At 49.0% G+C, this 21,449-nt stretch overlaps 1 protein-coding gene across 6 annotated transcripts in view; it reads left to right on the forward strand.

Annotated features, from left to right (window-relative positions):
* PRDM16 (PR/SET domain 16) overlaps positions 1-21,449 on the forward strand; it is a 338,369-nt gene that overhangs the window by 297,281 nt on the left and 19,639 nt on the right. For 5 of the 6 annotated variants that reach the window (XM_077311218.1, XM_077311219.1, XM_077311216.1 and 2 more), the window contains 6 exons: positions 3,699-3,801; positions 8,524-8,722; positions 9,783-9,930; positions 10,619-10,772; positions 13,291-14,695; positions 15,532-15,619. In XM_077311218.1, coding sequence (XP_077167333.1) covers positions 3,699-3,801; positions 8,524-8,722; positions 9,783-9,930; positions 10,619-10,772; positions 13,291-14,695; positions 15,532-15,619 — 2,097 coding nt within the window. The remainder of the gene's footprint in view (positions 1-3,698; positions 3,802-8,523; positions 8,723-9,782; positions 9,931-10,618; positions 10,773-13,290; positions 14,696-15,531; positions 15,620-21,449) is intronic. The other variant, XM_077311217.1, reaches the window with a different exon arrangement.

Genomic DNA, 21,449 nt, shown 5'->3' on the forward strand with positions numbered 1-21,449 from the left:
GGGAAATGCGTGTGCCTTCGTTTAAATAAATTGACGTGCTTTCGGGTCCGCGGGCCTGGGATTTAATGCCAGAATGGAATTTATGACTATATTCAAACCGCAATGCTGATTCATCGCAAGCCCTTTCCCTAAACGTTTCCCAAATGAACAGACCGTCGTTTCGCAAATGCCTCGAAATGCTTTGTATTCTGATCGTTAAACAAGGGGAAATCTTTCGCTTTTCGAGGGCTTCTCCTCCCTAACACTGCATTAAGGAAAGGTGCTGTTTCCCCCCCCACACACACTGCCTAAATACAAATAGTTTGTTTTCAGCTTCTTTGAAACTCAGGACTGTTGGCCCTCCTAAGGCAAACTTCCTTTTCCTTTGACTTTCAACGGGGCCTCAATCTCTCTCGGCATTCTTGATGCTCGGGCAGCGGGGTTGATAAAAAGCAAGTGGGTGTGCCTGAGAGATGAAGTTTGAGGTAATCGAGGATGGGGCTGAGCAGGGGAGAGCTTCTTCAAGAGAGGGGTGCTGCAGATTTCGGGCTGGTGCCGTTGCACAGGCTGCAGTAGACCTCCCCTCCCACGCTCCCGCTTTCCCCCTGGCCTCGGATACCTGCTGCCTACTTCTAATCGCCCAGAGAATGGTTTTTGTGGTCCACTCTCTCGATTCCGGAATAACACACAGGGACAATCTAAATTTAACCCGGATCGCTCCGGTGGGGAATCTTGCGCAACAAAAACAGGTTAGAATTTCTATTGCTTTATGCCCTTTTTAATTCAGGTTTTCTTTCTCTCCCCCTCCTCCCTTATTTTGGCCCATTGCATGTGTCTGAATGTCTGCATTCTGCTGGGTCTTTCTGAGCTCTCATTTGCAGTGTGGTGTGACCTCAAGATAGGCTAGAGAGGGGGCTGTCAAAGGCCTCCTTTTCCAGAGCTGACCACACAGAACAGAGCAGGCCAAGTGAGGCCTGGCTCTAGGGGACCCAACAAACTCACTGCACATCCCCACCAAAAGGGTTAAATGTCTGGCGTTTTTTTTAGCATAAACCTGTTTATTTCCCCCACCTGGCTTCTGAAAATCCGGAAAGTTTCAGAAGGGCTTCCAGATGGGATACAGAATTCTGTTGCCTTGGAGTGGGAGGGAGTCAGAAGCCCCTTGGCCTATGCTTAAGCCCCCAGACCCACCTTGAATAACCCTTTGGATTTCATCAGAAGGCGAATAAGTTTAATGGACCACCCAGTGCCTAAAATGATGGACTGAAATATACCAAACTCTTCTTCACGGCCTTTAAAAAATTGCCTAATATCCTTCGACCTCTGATATCCCAGCATTACAACTGTAGCTTAGGAGAGAAGCTCTTTGGATGAGGAAAATATAATTGTGTTTCCCCTCTTTTCAACGGAGAATCTGAAATCGATTTTTATGTACTTGGTTTGTTTGCGTGTGGGTAAAGGAAACATCTCTGTTGTTTTATTCCAGAGTTTTGCCTTATTTGAGACAGGACAGCTTTCTTACTAGTTGCCTTAAAGGTATATTTTAAGAGACGGCCTTGAAGCCAGGTCTAAATGAAAAGAAATGGGGAGGGGGGGGAGAGACCATGAAGGCTTATCCTAAAGGGAAGGGGGGGGGGTCTCTCATTGACAAATGCGATTTTAATTGGTAAACGCTGCCCTCTTGTGGTTGAGTCGAAAAAATGAGATTGCAGAAGCATCAAGAATGAGGAGATAGTCAATACTTGGGTTTTGTTTGCTTCTCGTATTGATTTTGCTGACTCTTTCAGCTCTGTGCTTTTCTCACTTGGTTTTGTATTATCATCATCATCATCATTATTATTATTATTATTATTATTATTATAGGCTAATTTGCATCGCGACCTCATGTTTAGGCGGGGCAAATGTATTTATATATGCAATGTACATTATTTAGATGCTGTTACTCGTGAATACGTGTTTCTTAATGTACATTGCAAAATGCCTACAATTTCCGGGGATATTTTGGTGTGAATAAACAGGCAGTGGGCAGAGAAAGATAAAGTCACAGATTTGATTAGTCCCTGTGAAACTGGCAGGGAGATTTTTCAGGTGGAATTAACAAGGACGACCCCGAGATAAATTTCTCAGAAAAGGTGAATGCTTTAAAACAAATAGCAACATTAAAACCTAGAAAATAAAGCTACCAAGAGTAACTTTTTAAGCAGCCTGTGGTTTCTGCCTTATCCATTTATTTAAATGTCTGCCAGGATCCTTACTTCATTGGGGGTGAGATATGTCCAACTGGATTCCCTTAAAAATTGTGAAAGAACCAGCAGGCGTTGATAATCTACCCGCGGAATTCTTTGCCTTTTTCTCAGACAGGATGGTGCTGATCGTATCCTGAATGATTCATTTGTTGACAGTTTTAGCAACAGTTCACATTGCTGAAGGAAACTCCAAACAGCCCTTGAGAGAAAAAGAAACCGGTTGGGATTTCAACAGGCGCTTTTGTAGGTCCACCAAAGCCCAGGTTCTTAGAAAGGCATAGCTCTGCCAAGACTAGAAGCCCAGCTCAGAATTAATGTATTTATTTTATTTATTACGTTTGTATACCACCCTCCCCTGGGGCTCTGGGCAGTTCACATGGAACATAAAAGAACAATTCGTCGAACTCGGGTTTTGCGTCGAATTGAAATACAGCAATGGTAATAAGTATAATAACAACAGAGAATAACAATTTAACAGGATAGCAATGAAACAGGTCCACAGTTGAGTTCAGGTACATGAATTCCTGGCGGAAGAGCTCCCTTTTGCAGGACCTGCGGAAGTGTTTTAGTTCCGTTTGGGCCCATATCTCCTCCGGGAGCTCATTTCACCAGGTGGGGACCAGGATAATGTGGTCTATCGCATGGGTAGTCAACCTGTGGTCCTCCAGATGTCCATGGACTACAATTGCCATGACTACCCCTGGTCTATTGTATCAAAATATACGGCCAGTATCATGATCAGCAATGAGTCGTATCCTACAACGGCCTTCAGACGAGTGTTATTCTGGGAGGAAGGAATCTCCCTCCCACCCCCTCCCCAAAAAAAACCCCAGACTCCTCACTCTAGGGAAGGAAGTTGTTTGTTCATTTAGGCTGCCTTTCTCCAAAGATAGGATTCAAGGCAGTTAACAATGTTATCTTAAAAATACCATGCGCTTTAATACGCCCAAATGCAAACACACTAAAAACCAGCCCCATAATGCCATATCACTTGTGTTAGAATGCTAGCCAAATGCCCTCTGGAGCCCTAAATCTCTGTACCATTTCTAGTGAAGTGAGGCCTCTTGACAAACTTGGGAAAGCCATTCCTGCGGGGCCACCACAGAGAAGACCTCGGCATAAGCAGTGGCCGATCTTTCCAAACTGCAGGAGGGGACAACAAGGACAGACACACACCCCTTCCCAAGGATCAGAGCTCGTATGGCAGCAGAAAGTCCTTTAAATAGGATCCAACCCATTTTCCTCCAGAGGCGAATGATGTTCTTATGATGACAAGAGGATCCTTTTTAAAATCATACCCAGCGTTTTCAAAAACCGTATCCAGCCGTCAGGAATAGTGACCAGCGGCCCAGGATGAGCATCGCCTCTTTGTCAGGTCAGCCGAAATACCTCGAAGCAAGACACAAACGGTTCTGCAGTTTTAATATTTTTCTCTCTCTTTGTGTCTCTCCTTTCTGTTTTGCAAACGTCTAGGTTTATTATAAAGTTATTAAAGAGATAGAGCCAGGAGAAGAGCTGCTGATGTACATGAAAGAAAGCACTTACCCTGCCGGAAACATGCCACCCAGTTTGGAAGGTGAGAACTAGCCCGCCATTACATGTCCCTTCCGTCCGTGACCCCCTCACAAACGCATGGAGATGTGCTTGTGTGTTTTCTCCTTGGCCATCATACGAGTGCTGCGCATAACAATGGTGGGACTTGGAAACATTTATTTGCCACTGGCACTCAAAGCTGCCTATGATACAGAAAAGGAGCACTCAGTCCACCAAACCTGCCTTGCAGGGTCGTCGCAATAATAAAATGGCAGAGGGGAGAATGATGAACAGGGCCTTGACCTCCTTGACTGAAAGTTAGTTGTTGGGTTTCAGGGCCGGTTTGTTTTTGAGTTGCTGAATTAAATTTCGGGGCTGGAAGGCAAGAGGGCTTAATAAAGAGCGAGGTTGTTTTGTAAGAATAAATGAGGGGGGGGGAATGGCTGAAAAACAGAACATTGAAAAAAATACTGTTAGTTCCTCTAGGTGAGGGGTAGTCAACCTGTGGTCCTCCAGATGTTCGTGGACTACAATTCCCATGAGCCCCTGCCAGCAAACGCTGGCAGGGGCTCATGGGAATTGTAGTCCATGGACATCTGGAGGACCACAGGTTGACTTCCCCTGCTCTATGTAACACTTCCTCGTTTCCCTTCCAGACTTCTGCCTCGAATCCCGTCTTCCTTCTTCCACCCTGACATGTTCCGTCCTTATCTCCTTCCAATCTCTTTCTCTCTTTCTTTCTTTCCATTAGAAAAATGTTCTTGTGGATTTTGGGGGGACAGAAGGGGAAAATGGCAGTGGGGAAAGCAGAGTCTGCTGTGATTTTAGGCTTCCGGTGATGGTTATTGTGCAAAGAGCAGCTCCCCGCCCCCCTCGCTGAGGTCCGGTCAGCACTGGGGCTGAAAATTCATCCCGCCCTCACTCCTTCCTGCCCCATGGCTGATGAGCCAAAAACCTGCCAGCCCCCATCAAACCAAGAAAAAATTAAGCAGAGGGAACATGGAGCTTTGAAATTTTCCGGACGATCTGTTACGCATCGTGAATTTCATTTTATTTTAATTCCAAAATGACACATATCTGAAGCAACCGGAAAAATAAACCCCTACCTGGTACCCAACAATGCTTCATTTTTGGCGTTCGGCGGTATTTATCTGCCTCCTCCTTCTCCCGTATCAAGTGGCAGGCAGTCGCTTGCTAATTGCTCCTCAAACATAATAGCCCATCATCCAAAATTTGACTTTTTAGAATTTTTTTTTTGAAACCCCCTTTGCCTTCAAGCCATGCGCTCTCCCTCGCCACTTTCCCAATGGAACTCTGAATTGCACAAGAAAGGAAATGTTAAAATGTTCCACACAAAGATAATTATCATTTGAAGAAGAAGAAAAAAAAAACACCTCTTTTCTCCAAACCGCAGCCAAATGCAGCCGACCCCCCTTATCACTGCAGGAATTTTGTGCAAAGGCTCTTGAATTCCTTTTGAGATACGGCTCTGGTAGATTAGTATGTAGATGCTACATAATTACATTCCCCTCGGTCTCTTTGAAAGCTATTACGGACTGATGTATATATATATATATATTTTTTGGTTACTTTCCTGCTATGGCCTGAATGTTCCTGATGGAACTTAAGATAGAGGCGTGTAACACAAATTTGACAAACGGGGCACAGAAGACTGGCAGGAAAGAATGGCTGTCCCAGTTGGATACGAAACATGCGGACGGCACACCGGTGATTTACAGAAATAACGGTTCCCCCCCCCTCCCATTAGTAACATTTATTGCCTCTAGCCCTGATCAGTGGCGTGATCTCCCACCTCTGTGAAAGGAGAAGAAAGCCAGCCGTGGGGAGACGTGAGCTCCGATTTTTATTCTGCCCTGGATCGGGTCAATTGGTGACCCAGGCCCAGTCCGTGTCCCTGACTACCTTGAAGGGCTGTTTTGAGGATAAAACGGAAGTGGGAAGAGTTCTGTATGCCCCATGGAAGGAAGGAAGCGATACAGATCTGGTAAACAGATAGGCAGAGGGCAAGACAGAAGAAACCTGGTTGTTTTTTAGGGAGAAAGGCCAGAGTCTTTTGGGGGAGGGAGTGCCAAAATTTTCGTGCCATGGCCAAGTATTATTTATTTCTCAGGTTTCTGGCCTCCAGTGGGGGCACCATTGGCACCCTGACATGGCCCAAGAGATGTTTCTCTTTCTCCAGGGCCACGGCCTTGGTTCGAAAGCCATCCTGAGGTTTGTTGGAAGGGCAGGGCAGGTTTGCAGGTATTTGCGGTTTGGGTTCCAACCGGCAGTGTCCATGGTTGCACTTCACCTGAGAGTCAGGTCAGGTTGGCGTGAGGCTGCCCAGCAATCTTCTGTGGCAGAGCGGAGACTCCAGCCTGGGTAATCAGATCCTAATTTGACACCCTCACCTCCAGACCAGCTCTCTGTCCACAGCAGTCGACACAGGGACGCCACCCTGAGCCATCCGGGAGGGCGGTATGCAAATTCAATAAATAGGAATGATAATTTAAAGGAAAGATAATTTAAATCTGCAGCATGCAGCCCTGGTGCTGATTGCAGAGAGGTTATTCAGTATCAGGCAATCCCTGCCTGATACCCACCCAGCCCTGGCTACCGGGGACACTGTCAGCCACCGAGGGTCAATTCCCAGCTAAGATGTTGGACGGGGGGGGGGGTGGAGGGGAGGAGAGAGAGAGAGAGAGAGAAAAACTTTCATTACAAAATTTCAGCTTTCTGCAATTGAGAGACTAGAGGCTGGGGGGGGGGAGGTCATGTCACACACACACACACACACACAAAGAACAAACCCCTGTACACACACACAAACACACACACACACACCCCAAATCCCACTGCACAGTAATTGAACGGCTTCTGTTTCCAGCTGACTGCTGGGCGAGGAAATTTTGGCCTGTCTGGACTCCCTCCTCGAAGTCGTTCTGCTGGAAAATTTACAGCGCGAAGCTGATTGTTTGGCTTGGCAGAGCGATCAGGATGCTGCTTTGTAAACTTAGTAATAGCTGCCCTCCTTTTAATTTGTTTGACCTTGACTACAATAATTTATTATGTGCAGGAGAGAGGGTTTCTTTCTTTTTCTTTTTTTAAGGGGGGGAAAAAAAGCCCACTTTTCTTTAAAACAAAAGCCCTGGTGTCTTTCTCTGGGCCGCTGCACGGAGTAATGCCTTGGGATCCTCTGGCCACGAGGCTAGCTGTAGCCACTGCGGGGAAGAAGCTTTCCAAGTACGCAAAACCCAAGGAGATTTTCTTTGTTGTTGTTGTTAGGTGCGAAGTCATGTCCGACCCATCGCGACCCCATGGACAATGATCCTCCAGGCCTTCCTGTCCTCTCCCATTCCCCAGAGTCCATTTAAGCTCGCACCGACTGCTTCAGGGACTCCATCCAGCCACCTCATTCTCTGTCGTCCCCTTCTTCTTTTGCCCTCGATCGCTCCCAGCATTAGGCTCTTCTCCAGGGAGTCCTTCCTTCTCATGAGGTGGCCAAAGTACTTGAGCTTCATCCTCAGGATCTGGCCTTCTAAAGAGCAGTCAGGGCTGATCTCCTCTAGGACTGACCGGTTTGTTCGCCTTGCAGTCCAAGGGACTCGCAAGAGTCTTCTCCAGCACCAGAGTTCAAAAGCCTCAATTCTTTGACGCTCAGCCTTCCTTATGGTCCAACTTTCGCAGCCATACATTGCAACTGGGGAGATTTTCTTAGGCGAACTTAAGTTTCCCATTCTTCACCTGAGGTGCTCCAAGAACATTTGATGTTCAGGACTCTCCCATGAAATGAGCTTCCTTACGTCCTTCAAGGATCTCTTTCTAGTGTTATTGTTCTTATTATACGGTTTATCTGTTGTATTGATTCAAGTGGGTCGCCGTGTTGGTCCGAAGCAGCACAACAAAACAAAATCAGAGTCCAGTGGCACCTTTAAGACCAACAAGGATTTATGCAAGGCGTGAGCTTTCGAGTGCAAGTCTGAGGAAGAGTGCTTGCACTTGAAAGCTCACGCCTTGAATAAATCTTTGTTGGTCTTAAAGGTGCCACTGGACTCTGGTTTTGTTTTGTTGTGCTGTTTTATTGAGGTCTCCTTGTAAACCTGTGCACAGAAACCAGTGGTGTCAGGCATGTATTCTTCCTGTTTCACTGTTGACCCCTCATCAGTCCTTGGGCAGGATGCTTCCACCATGCAGGTTGCTCATCCAGCCACTTCATCCATTGCGAAACAAAATATCCCCAGTCAACGTTTTATTCATTTAGATCCTTTTTGTTAGCCACATTCTCCAAAGAACGCTTTCAAGCGTCTTCCGGTGGTACAAGGAAATGTGTTAATTAAATCAAAATCAACCGTAAATATAGAACAAGGAACAATTCAGCAGGACGCGGTGGCTTACTTGCTGGAAAGGCTTTGCAGGATGACACCGTGTCTGTCTCCTGCATTTTTATACTGCGGCCCCCTCTAAATAATTCACGGATACCAGCCTCCAGGTGGGGGACCGGGCATCCCTAGGTGACAGGCCTAGGTGGTATCTGTAGCATGCCCATTTTCTATTTCCCCCCTCACAATAACCAAACCAGGCAGGTTAAGTTGAGAGAGAGCAACTAGCCCAGGGATATCCAGTAGTTTCCATGGCACCGTGAGCGGGTTGGACTGGATGACCCTGGAGGTCCCTTCCAACTCGACGATTCTATGATTCTATGAGGAGTTGGCCACCCATTCCTGAACGCCCAGCGTTCTCTGCTTGTGTCGTTCCTGCCTCGTAGAAGTGCACACGTTTCGCTGCGAGGACTGTGACGAGCTTTTCCAGTCGAAGTTGGACCTGAGGCGGCACAAGAAATACTCCTGCAACACCGTCAGCTCCCTCTATGAGTCTCTGAGCGAGGAGATCAAGCAGGAAGGCGCGGCCGACGGGCAAGTCCACGAGTGCAAAGACTGTGAGAGGATGTTTCCAAACAAATACAGGTAAGGTCATTACCTTCTGACCCATCAGACGCCAATGAGGATAGCTTTCCCAGAAGCCTGGCCAATAAGGCAGGGGATAGTTACAGGCATCTGTGCAAAAGGGTCAGCTGAAGCCTTATTTGGCACGAGTGATTTCAAATTCCTCATCTTTGCTTCTGCCCCTTCCAAATCCCGTTTCTATTTCTGCTTCCCTCTTGTGCAAAGCAAACCAGAGTTTCTTTTCAAAAATTATTTCTTGCTTGCTCAGATCACATTTTCTTGTAAAACATACACCCTTTCCATCATTAAGGACAAAGAACCCTGTGCATGAATTTAATATAATTGTACAACTTGTATATTCTACAAACCACCTACAAAATTGACAGTGGGAAGTGAAGAGCTGAAAGAGTTAAAAATATATATAAGTGGGCATAACATAAATGAAATAGGTCATCTTTATTTGGAGGGGAGGAAGGGGTAACCCTTTTTCCTTCTCGCTGGAGAGCGAAAGGGAAAATCTCTTAGTTAAGGACTTCGAAAAAGTGCCTCAGTCTGATTGCATTTCTTTCAAATGCCACATTAACTGTGTTCTGGGAAATTATGGGCCACTTGCCTATGAAAATCGGAACGGGATAGCTTCAGCAGTAAAAAGCGTGAATATCTTGTCTCTTGGAGAGAGAACCTGGCCAGGATCTACACAAGAAAAGGACAGAGTTAGTGGGAACCTGGCATTTTAATTGTCCCTTTCACATTAAACATTTTACAGCTAGTAACAGAAAAAAGGCATGTTCTAATATCCAAAAAGCAGGACTCCCCTAATGTTAGGGTTGTTAAAACGCGGCAGAAAAAAAACAATTTGGCAGATGGTACAGCCTCATCAAGACTGGCTTTTTGTAAGTGTTTTATCAGCGTATCATACTGGGGTCTGGGTTGGGGGGGAGCTGTACATGACCAGCAAGAACTGAAAACTTTAATACATTATGTATACGGATTGCTCTTTGAAATTTGAACACAAATTGGCAAGTAAAGAAAGGAATAGTGGAAGACCCGAGTCCACCTGCTTGTCTCTCCCCTCCGACAGTTTGGAGCAGCACATGATCATCCACACGGAAGAAAGGGAATACAAATGTGACCAGTGCCCCAAAGCGTTCAACTGGAAATCAAACCTGATTCGTCACCAGATGTCACATGACAGCGGCAAGCGATTTGAATGTGAAAACTGTGTGAAGGTATGGTTTCATCCCCCAAGGTCACCTGACTGCGGGGAGCAATTCGAGGGCGGTAGAGGACGGAGTTATCCCCAGTTGCGGGGCCAAGAGCCAGTTTGGTGTCGTGGTTAAGGGAGGCGGCCTCTAATCTGGAGAGCCAGGTTTGATTCGTCCCACTCCTCCACGTGCAGCCAGGCGGGTGACCTTGGGCTAGTCACAGTCCTGTTCGAGCTGTTCTCACGGGGAGGATCTTTCAGAGCTCTAGCAGCCTCCCCAGGTGTCTGTCTTTGGATGTCCTTTCCAACCACCATTATGTCTGATTGTAAGGTGCAACTGCTCTTGATTCACTTCAATACCGAACTGATGAGGGTATAAAACGAAGCGTTTTCTGTTCTTTTCTTCAAGCAAAATTCTGCCACCAACTAAACACTTCAAGGGAAGAAATTGCAACATGTCTATGAATGATATGGTGTTCCCAGTTATTAGCATTAATTGCCACGCGGTATTTCTCCTTGTTGCACTGCGTGTCCCTTCCTTTGTCCTGCTGGGCAGATGGGGGCCACGCCGGCCCTTAACACGGACCCTTCTCGTTGCTGAAAAAGGGGTCTCAGCGGGGCAGTGCTTCCAACCATCTGAGAACCTCTGCCCGGCAGAACTCCCTTAGGACCCTTAGGCGCTGGGTGAGCCCTTTCTCTCCCCGTTCTTCCAGGTGTTTACCGACCCCAGCAACCTGCAGCGGCACATCCGTTCCCAGCACGTCGGCGCACGGGCGCACGCCTGCCCAGATTGCGGGAAAACGTTTGCTACTTCGTCTGGCCTGAAGCAGCACAAGCACATCCACAGCACTGTCAAACCTTTCATATGTAAGTCGTCACGGCCGTCTCGGAGAGCCGGCTGGGCCGCTATAATTGCACATATCCGGAGGGGGGGAGGCCCCCCGCCCCCTGCCCAGCGCCGGCTTTGCCTCCACAATCCGTAATTTTATAGGTCAGAGCCCAAGACAGAATCCCACTGCTTTTGGGTCCTTTTTCCGCTTTCAGTAAACTCTCTGTCAGGTTTCTGACAGTTCAAAAACTGGGCGCCACAGCTGGTCCCACCAGTTTTGCTCTTTCATGGCGTGCCCTCCCCGTCTCCTCTTTTCTCTGCTCTGTTTTTGCCTACTTTCTTTTTTCCTCCTATCGGGCATAAATAAACACGTGGTGCTCCCAATAGAACCTTCCTCCCGAAGTGCCTGAAGTCGGAGCAGGCCTGGCAGGCAGGTTTGGGAAGAGAAAAGGGAGGAGACCTAGGGACATTTATTTGTTTGTTTGTTTTTAGAGCCTCTTGTGGCGCAGAGTGGTAAGGCAGCAGACATGCAGTCTGAAAGCTCTGCCCATGAGGCTGGGAGTTCAATCCCAGCAGCCGGCTCAAGGTTGACTCAGCCTTCCATCCTTCCGAGGTCGGTAAAATGAGTACCCAGCTTGCTGGGGGGTAAACGGCAATGACTGGGGAAGGCACTGGCAAACCACCCCGTATTGAGTCTGCCATGAAAACGCTAGAGGGCGTCACCCCAAGGGTCAGGCATGACTCGGTGCTTGCACCTTTACCTTTACCTATTTGTTTATTTGTTTGTTTGTTTATTTAAATTTGTATGCCGCCTCCCTTACGGCTCAAGGCGGTTTACCTATAACGTCACAGGTTGATACATGGAACGACCCCATCAAAAGTAACAAAATGATTTGTATCGAGGCTTCTGCCTTTGGGAGAACATGCTCACACTGAAGAAGAAGAAGAAGAAGAAGAAGAAGAAGAGTTGGTTCTTATATGCCGCTTTTCCCTACCCGAAGGAGGCTCAAAGCGGCTTACAGTCGCCTTCCCATTCCTCTGGGCTGAGAAGCCCAGTTCATCGCAAAAAGGAAAGCATCCCAGAGGTCTCACACTTTAGAGAGGGCAGGGGTTAGGTCCGGGGTCCCCGCTTGGTAACCCACGTAACAGTGTTGAGTGTTCTTCTCAGTTCAGACACATGCAGAGCCTGGTTTGGATCGAGGCCTTTGTGGTGCTTCGGCCCTCTCTTGTGTCCTTTCCCCAACATGCAGGGGTCCCAAGAAGGCCCTGTTCAGCCCCAGAATAACAGGTGGCATGTTGCTCCACAGGGATAACTTGATTTCATGGGATCTCAGAAGCTGAGCTGTATTTGGATGGGAGACCTCCAAGGACTGTCAGAGCTGTGACAGAGGCAGGCAACGGCAAGACAATCCTAACCCTCTCTTGCCTTGAAAATCCTACGGGTTTGCCGATGAGTCAGTTGTGATTTGATGGCAAAACCCTCCAAAAGGACTCTTTCAGGGTAAAAAAAAAAGTGTCATTGAGAGTGAAGGCTAAAACCCCTTTTCCCATGCATGCCACAGTGAAGATCTGAACTCGGCACCTTCAGAAGCATGGTACTAGGATACGGGGTGTTTCTCTCTTGACCCACCTGCCCTTTCTGCTGTTGTATTGGACGTCTCCCCCACACTACTGTAAGAGTTGCAGGGAGGGGGGAGAATAACAGGCATATGTCTATATCTTTCCCCCTACCATGTGTGTGAAAAGCTATGGGGATATTTCCTCTAGGCCATTCCCCCCTTCATCAACACCGCCTCTCCCTTTGTGCTTGAAAATGAAACCGAGCCCTGAGTTGAGAAATGTTTAGAGGGCGTCCCGACGGAGAAATAACTTGCTATTAATGAGTTTTCCCCCCCCCCAAATAATAATAATAGCAAAAAAAAGGGGAGGGGAAAATGGAACAGGATAAGACTCAACAGGGTGATGTGAACCCACATCCCTCTCTTGATAACCTTGGCTTCTTCCTGGCTGCCCCAGCAGACAGCAAAAGGAGCACCAGCAGCATAAATAGTGTCAGGATTAAAGCACCGGCCAGACTGTTATTTACTGTGATAATAATTTCATCTCTTCCCCCCGCCCGCCATAAAAAAGAAGCCCTTGAGTTAGAATAGCACATGACGTAAGTTCTCTTGCAGATTTGTTTGGAGAACGGTCTTTCCCCCATAGAAGTCAGAGAACAGCGGCCCGTCTAGCCTGCAGGCATTCCTGAACAGCTTGGACCAGCCGCCTGGCCTGTGATAATACCACTGTTGATGGCTGTGGGATGGAGCACCTCCTAGCCCTGACCTGGGTAGCCCTAAAAATCTGGGTTCCCAGCAGTCGATAGCAAAGCTGGACTGTTGTCGCCCTGATAGCCCAAATTCCCATCCGGAGAGGGTCGCGTGTAGCTCACCCTCCCAGCGTGCAGCCTTGGAACACCCAGCTACGACCTCCCGCTAAACACACCCCCTCCCCGCCCGCTATTTCATATTAATTTCATATTGGGTTTTGGCGTTTTGGTTTCTGTTGATGCTTTAGGTGAGGTCTGCCACAAGTCCTACACGCAGTTCTCCAACCTGTGCCGCCACAAGCGCATGCACGCCGACTGCCGGACCCAGATCAAATGCAAGGACTGCGGGCAGATGTTCAGCACCACCTCCTCGCTCAACAAGCACCGGCGCTTCTGCGAGGGCAAGAACCATTATAACCCGGGGGGCATTTTCGGCCCAGGCTTGCCTCTGACTCCCAACTCCATGATGGACAAATCCAAGCCGTCTCCCAATCTCAACCACACCAGCCTCGGGTTCAACGATTACTTCCCCTCCCGGCCGCACCCGGGAGGACTCCCCTTTTCACCCGCTCCTCCGGCGTTCCCCGCCCTGACCCCTGGCTTCCCAGGTATTTTCCCTCCTTCTCTATACCCCAGGCCCCCGTTGTTACCTCCGACGCCTCTGCTCAAGAGCCCCCTGAACCACACCCAAGACGCCAAGCTCCCGAGCCCCCTGGGAAACCCGGCTCTCCCCCTCATCTCCGCCGTCAGCAACAGCGGCCACCCGGCCTCGGGCGAGGAGAAGTTCAACAGCAGCAGTCTGGCGAACTCCTACCTGGAGAAGCTCAAGGCCCGGACGAGCGACATCTCCGACGCGAGCGATTTTGAGGACGTCAACACCACCACGGGGACGGACCTGGACACCACCACCGGCACCGGCTCTGATTTGGAGAGCGACGCGGAGAGCGACAGGGACAAGGCGAAAGACAAGGGCAACCCGCCGGAAAGCAAACCGGACTTCCTCGGCGGCTCGGTGTCCACCAGTTCTGCCAACCACATGGGCGACATCCCCCTTTTCTACTCTCAGCATTCCTTCTTCCCTCCCCCTGAAGAGCAGCTTCTCCCCACGGCCGGGGCGGCCAATGACTCCATAAAGGCCATAGCCTCCATTGCGGAGAAGTACTTTGGGCCGGGCTTCATGGGGATGCAGGAGAAGAAAATCGGCTCCATCCCGTACCATTCCATGTTCCCCTTCCAGTTCCTCCCCAACTTCCCCCACTCGCTGTACCCTTTCACGGACCGGACCCTGAACCACAGCTTGCTGGTCAAGGCAGAACCAAAGTCACCCAGGGACCTTCACAAGATGGGGGGCGGCGGCAGCTCCGAGTCGCCCTTCGACCTCACCACGAAGCCAAAAGAAATTAAGCCCGCCTTGCCGCCCCCCAAAATCCTGCCCGCCCACCCCGGGGAGGAACAGCCACTAGACCTGAGCATCGGCAACCGCATCCGGGCCAGCCAGAACGGGAGCCGGGACGCCCGGAAGAACCACGTTTACGGAGAGAGGAAACTAATGGCCAGTGAAGTATTACCCAAGATCTCTCAGGCCCAGATGCCGCCCCAACCGTCGCTGCATTACGCTAAGCCGTCGCCTTTCTTCATGGACCCCATCTACAGGTATTAACATACCCTGCCTTAATCGGGGACCCTCCGTGGGCTGCACCGCGAGCTCATGCAGAGTTAGGCGCATGGCATAGCCTGGGGGGAGGGGAGGGGGAAGCCCACGGCAATCTGGCTTCCGGAGGTAAAGGGGAAGGGGAAATGCCGGCTGTCCGTCTGGTGACAAGGCAGGGCAAGAGGTGAGTTCTGGGTCCAGCGAGCCATAGGCAGGTAACAACACACAAGACAGGCGAGTGATTCAAAAGCAGAAGCCGACGTTCAGAAGGCGATAGGGCAGGGGTGGCCAAACCGGGGCTCTCCAGAGGTCCGTGGACTACAATTCCCATGAGCCCCTGCTGGAAGCAGGGGCTCATGGGAATTGTAGTCCACGGACCTCTGGAGAGCCCCGGTTTGGCCACCCCTGCACCATGCACACTTGATGTTTCCACTTCTGAATGTCTGCACCGGGCGATTTATTTATTTTTAAAATTCCTCCGCCACCTTTCTGCCTCCAGGGCAGCTAACAATGCAAACCGGGGAGGGGGGGGGAGCAATAAAATACCTAAAGACCACCATTTGATACCCACACTTTAAAACTGCCCGTTCTGAACAAGGCTAGCTCTTTCCGAGACGAAACACGGGAAATGCTAACCGTTCTTACAGAGAGTGGGCAGCAGACCCCTCCCTGGCAAGTGGTACTGGCGGGTCACAGGAATGCAACTCGTTGACCCATCCTGGGGCTGGGGGGTGTCCAAGCAGCCTCCAGGGGCTCCCATCTCCGAGGGCTTCGCAGTGTAAGTCCGTTGCCGCCCTGAGGCCCCGTAAGGTATGTAACCCTCTGTGTTGTTGTCCAGCAGGGTGGAGAAGCGGAAGGTGACGGACTCAGTGGGAGCACTAAAGGAGAAGTACTTGAGGCCTTCCCCGCTGCTCTTCCATCCCCAGGTAAGGCCAAGCAGCAGCTTCCTTGGCTCTGCGGGCTGCGGCCCAGGAAGCTCTGTCCATGGTGCTCACCCAGCCTCCAGGTGGGGCCGGGAGTTCTCCCGGAATTACCGCTGACCTCCCGGCATCAGAGATCAGATCCCTTGGAGCACATGACAGCTTCAGACGTTGGACTCGGTGGCATCATGTTCCTGCTGGGCTTCCTCCCCTACCCAAACTCCTCCCTCCCTAGGGTCTGCACCCTAATCTCCAGGGATTTCTCAACCAGGAGTTGGCAGCCTTGAAGTGGGGGGTAGGCCTCAGAGGCCCTCTGAAACCGATTGTATTTCTTTGGAGGAAGCCATCTTGCCATAGTTATTTCACTGGCTTTGTTAATTAATTTTTAATCATCATGTTTTTTTTGTTGTTTTGAATTGCCTCGTCATAAGGCTTCTTGGGGAGGGGGGGGAGGAGAGCTTGGTTTGTAAGTGCATTACGCATAAGGTAAAGGTAAAGGTATCCCCTGTGCAAGCACCGAGTCATGTCTGACCCTTGGGGTGACGCCCTCTAGCGTTTTCTTGGCAGACTCAATACGGGGTGGTTTGCCAGTGCCTTCCCCAGTCATTACTGTTTACCCCCCAGCAGCAAGCTGGGTACTCATTTTACCGACCTCGGAAGGATGGAAGGCTGAGTCAACCTTGAGCCGGCTGCTGGGATCGAACTCCCAGCCTCATGGTCAGAGCTTTAGACAGAATGTCAGCTGCCTTACCACTCTGCACCACAAGAGGCATTAGGCATATGCCTACTTAATTGGAGGGGCATCAGGAGCAGGCTTCAAGCCACTGCCAAGAATGAACAGCTGCATCAACCAGCCACAGTTCTAGCATGACCATCTGCAGTCAAGGGGAGTCAGCAGGGAGCCTCGCAGGGACCGCTCCAACATGGAGCCAAAATGCCTCATTTCCTACGGCAGAAGGGCTCCAAGTTTAGCCCGGGTGGCTAACCTATGCCAGCGTCCTGGAACAGAAGCCATGCACAGGGATTGCACACTCCACCGGGGCACAAAAAGCTGCATGATGCAGCTTTGCCGTCTCCGGATCCCTTGGAGGAATGGAAATATCTCCTGTCCCATTTCTGTGCAACGTCTCCAAGGCTTTGCGTGAGTGCGTCCGTGTGTCTCGCCCCACCTGGAGCACCGATTTGTGCCGTCTAAGCCATTTCCGAGCGACACAAAGCTTCTTTATTCATGTCACTTGAAAAACGAGAGCTTCTTTAGAAGCAGAAGGTTCCTGGCTGAAGAAAGCAGCAGCCGACGACGATCCCCCAGACGCGGAAGTCCTTTGAAGCCCCCCCACCCCGTTCTTGCCCACCCAAGATCCCTCCTGGAGGACTTTTCAAAATCAGGATCACCTTTTATACTTTAATTGATCCTGGTAAAAAAAAAAGCCCCCCCCCCACCCTTTTAGCAACTACAACTATGAGCCCAGCAGGAGCAGGCAAAAGATACCTTAAAGAAGTGATTATTCATTTAAGAAAGGTGTTCATTACATGTGGGTTAAAAGCTTTGGAACTTAAAAATAACTGTGCTCATTCAAGCTACGTGTTCTTGACACTAGCAATTTGGAGATGCTCAGCGGAGGCATTCTGGAAGTTTCTTCGGTCATGGCGGAAACGCTTGATTTCTTGTGCGTTGTTTCGGAGGCCGTGGCTACGAGAATGTCAGTACGAACCAATAAGGAAGGCTGGCCACCCTCTCATGTGATCAGTATGGCTTCCCCCTGTGTGTGTCCAGGAAGTCCCCCAGAAACAAAGATGTTTCTGAACAAAAGACGGGTTCTCCTTCAATCCATCAAAATCAGTCTTGTGTATTCGGACGCAGAGTGGCTCTCCATTGCTGAGAGCAGGCAGAAATGTTTCACATCACCTGCCGTTTATTTATTTTATTATTTATTATGTTTATATCCCGCCCTCCCCGAAGGCTCAGGGCAGCTGATATAGAACAGAAACGACACGGTTAACTCAGTTTAACAATAATACAGGGATGACAGCAACATAGTAGAACAACTGAATAATGTGGAGACCATTATATTAATGCATATGTATAGCCCATTGGGTTGAGCAGAACTGCAAGGAGGGAGGCACAGGGGGAGAGCTCATGGGAAGTGGTGGTTCAGGTCAACCTCAAGCCAGGTTGATGTAGTGGTTAGGAGTGCAGACTTCTAATATGGCGAGCCGGGTTTGATTCCCCGCTCCTCCACATGCAGCCAGCTGGGTGACCTTGGGCTTGCCACGGCACTGATAAAGCTGTTCTGACCAAGCAGGAATATCAGGGCTCTCTGAGCCTCACCCGCCTCACAGGGTGTCTGTTGCGGGGAGAGGAAAGGGAAGGCGATTGGAAGCCGCTTTGAGACTCCTTCGGGTAGAGAAAAGCGGCATATAAGAACCAGCTCTTCTTCTTCTTCTTCTTCTTCTTCTTCTTCTTCTTCTTCTTCTTCTTCTTCTTCTTCTTCTTCTTCTTCTTCTTCTTCTTCTTCTTCTTCTAAATGCCTGCTGGAGGAGCTTCCTTTTGCAGGCCCTGCAGAACTGTTCAACTTGGCCACTGTGTGACCCAGAGTGTTGGACCAGATGGGTCACTGGCCTGATCCAACATGATGTCTCTTCTGTTCCCCTCACCTAACGCCTGATGGTTTAACCTTAGGGATGCAGGGGCTTGAACCCAGAGCCTCCTGCCTGCCAAGCAGAGGCTCTGCCCCCTGAGCCACGGCCTCTCGCAGTGTCATGAGGCTACCCCAGGGTTTCACTTACAGGAGGCACTCCGGCGTTTCTTTTCTGGCCGGGGCATTTCCGGCAGCACTTAACAGCACTTTGTGAAAACCCCAAGCAGGTTGCTTTCACAGCTAAACTTAGTTTCTTCATTGTTTGGTCCAGGCCTGAGAAGTTTGGTTAATAACTTCCCCCGATTTTCCTTTCGAGCAGACCCTACAATGGAGACGGGCCAGCCAGGGACATCCTGTGTTTGTGCGGGTTAGAATAGAAAGGAGATCTGCCTTGCCTGGATCTGATAGCCATCCCAGCCAGTCTGCTACGCAAGATACAGGCTCCGAACAAGAGCACACATTGCCGGGGGGGGGGGGGGAGAAGGGGGAGGGAAAGACACAACTCAAGCTAATAAAATTCAGGCCAGGGGAAATATCTGTCAAGCGTGTATCCCACAATGCTATCTGTATATCTATTACAAAGTCAAAGTCTGTTTTGGATAATCATTTTAGGGTTCTTACCCTGGTCACGGGGAGATGAATGAGGTATCAAGACACAAGACGCGCTAATGTGCTACAGAAGAAAACAGAGGTGGTGCCATTGTACCCACCCTCAAAATCAGATAAACTTGGTAACAGAAAGGGGAGATAAATGAAGGCTTGCAGTCTTAGAAATGTCTGTAGTTACTGGCCGCAAACACTCTGGCTCATGGTGTCAAAACAAGGCATTTATTCAGGTGCTGGGGCGTTACGGAATGTTTACAAGTATTCCAGTAGTTCAGGTTTGAAAGGACACCTGTCAGCACACGGGGAGAGAGAGGGCTGGATGTGGTTGGTAGGAAGATGTGCCCAGAGAAATGAATAGTAGTTTTGGTCTGTTGGAGTAGGCACGATCTATAGTGTGCATGATGGAAGAGAATCGAACGTCCTGAAGGGGGCATTTGGAGGAGGTGTGATGTTAGCATATTTAGGTCAGGAACTTCCTGATATTTTTCAGATAATCTCCTCTGAGTCCTGATTGGCTCGACAGGAGACTTCCTGCTCCCTTGGGCACACTTCCTTCCTTCCAGCCTGCCTTCTGAACAATGGCGTGAAAAGAGCACTCATATTGTTAGGACTAACCACTCTCCTCGTTCTACACAAAGTTCGTTTCTCTTCTTAATAAAACTGGCTCATTCTTTTAAGCATTCCGGTGCTCTACTCCTCTTTGCATATTGATATGCTGCCAACATAGTCAACCATTAAGCTGTAAATGTGTGTTAAACTTGCCGATGACCTGGAGATCAAATTCCCTGCCCCTTTAAGAGAATTGTGATGCAATGTTGTTTACCAGGGGATGTCACTTACCCCCCCCCCTCGCCCGTGCCCTGAAAAGTTCAACTGGCCACTGACACCCTGTAAGCTTTTATTAAAGGATACTCTCCAGGTTGTTGGCAACCCTTGTGAAGGTGGCAGGTCAACCTTGACTAAAACCATACTGAGCCAAATGTCTAAAGCAGTAACAGAATAACCTCCCCAAATGAAAATGTATTGACAGCTAATTTGAAAGCCCATGCTCTAAGAAGCTCTGTTTGCATAGAGAATTGTTCTCTTTGTTATCTGAATGATATACTCATTTTTCACTTGTGGATTTTTACTGGGCTGGGACAGTTAGAAAAACAATACCACCCCCCCCAAAAAAACCCAAATATCAATTTGAACAAAAGTGATTGGGAGGGGGGGCGGTATTAGACATTAGGAGCCAGTGACATTAACATCCAAGTAAATGTGTTTAGGATCTCTTGGGCATCTTTGAAAATGTGACCCTTGTATCCTTCTGAAAAGCAATTTAGACAAAAGAAACCTTTTTTTCCCCCTCCCTCTGCATTGATTTGTATGTCTCCTGCATTATCTGTTTCAAACGAACCTCTGGCCCACATCAATCACTGGCATAGCCTTTTATGATTACTTAATGGCAACCCTTTCCCCCACCTGATGACGGTCTTTTCTTCTCCTCCTCTTTCTTTGTCACTCCTAACCAGCCGCTCGATCCTTAAATAGCAAAATGCTGGTACCAAATGGAAAGGCCATGGCCGGTGTTTAGAATTTTAAAGTAAGCCCACGACGTATCACACTGGCAAAACCTCTGTGATTAAGTGCCGTAAGAACAGGGAACAACAAAAGCCATCTCCAGGTACTCCGCCAAAGGGCTGAGTGAGAAATCTCTCTGCGAGATCTGCAGAGCATTTTAACCGGATGGTTTTGTTACATGACTGGCAGCCGAGGCAGAGACCTCTGTGCTTCTCATAACCTCTGGGAGCTCCTTGCTTCCTATTATCATTGGGGCCCCAGATCTATTCTGAATGGCTTTTATGAGCCCCCTTTTATTTTCTTTTATTTTACGGGTTATGAATAGTTGTCAGCCTTCTACAATTTATTCCTCAGTCGCGAAGACAACTTCTCTCCTGTTCATTCTTCCTTTCCCTTTCTTTTCTTGCTCTATCCAATCTTTCCCTCTTGTCTCCCCCTTTTTTTGTTGTTGTTCTTTCTTTTGTTCTTTCTTTTTATAATCAAAGCGGTTTTTAATCGGCCGTATTTTTGCTTCATTCACACAGACACACAGACACACACACGTGCACCTTTCGAAATGAGTACAACATTTGCAAGGTCAATGTTTTAATTTAGAATTATTGGCTTATTCTCTGCTCAACAACAGTGAAGAAGCACAACTGAGAGCAGTTTAGCCCAGAGAGAGCCTCCTTTTGGGGTGCTGTGCTAGGCCACACTTTTGACATAAGGAAGCCTTCGGAAAGGTGTCCCTCTCCGCCGTTACCTGTCCCCACCCCGCCAGTTCAAAGCCGCTTGGCCCAGAATTCTTCTACCGCATTCTGTGAAGTGTTCTGGGACAGCGAAGAATCGGTAATTTCATCTGAATCCTACAGAGAATTCATAAGTGGCTCTCTTCCCTTCTCCCCACGCTTAGCTGGAGAGGGCACCTTCCCTCCCTGAACCACTGAAACAATCTGAGGCTGACAAACGTCCCCACCTCTATGGAGCCAGGTATAAGTGGCAGCTATCACGGTTCCATCACAGCTTCAGTGATTTCCTCTCAGTAGGCA

Source organism: Paroedura picta, chromosome 15 (genome assembly GCF_049243985.1).
Source record: "Paroedura picta isolate Pp20150507F chromosome 15, Ppicta_v3.0, whole genome shotgun sequence".
NCBI lineage: Eukaryota > Metazoa > Chordata > Lepidosauria > Squamata > Gekkonidae > Paroedura > Paroedura picta.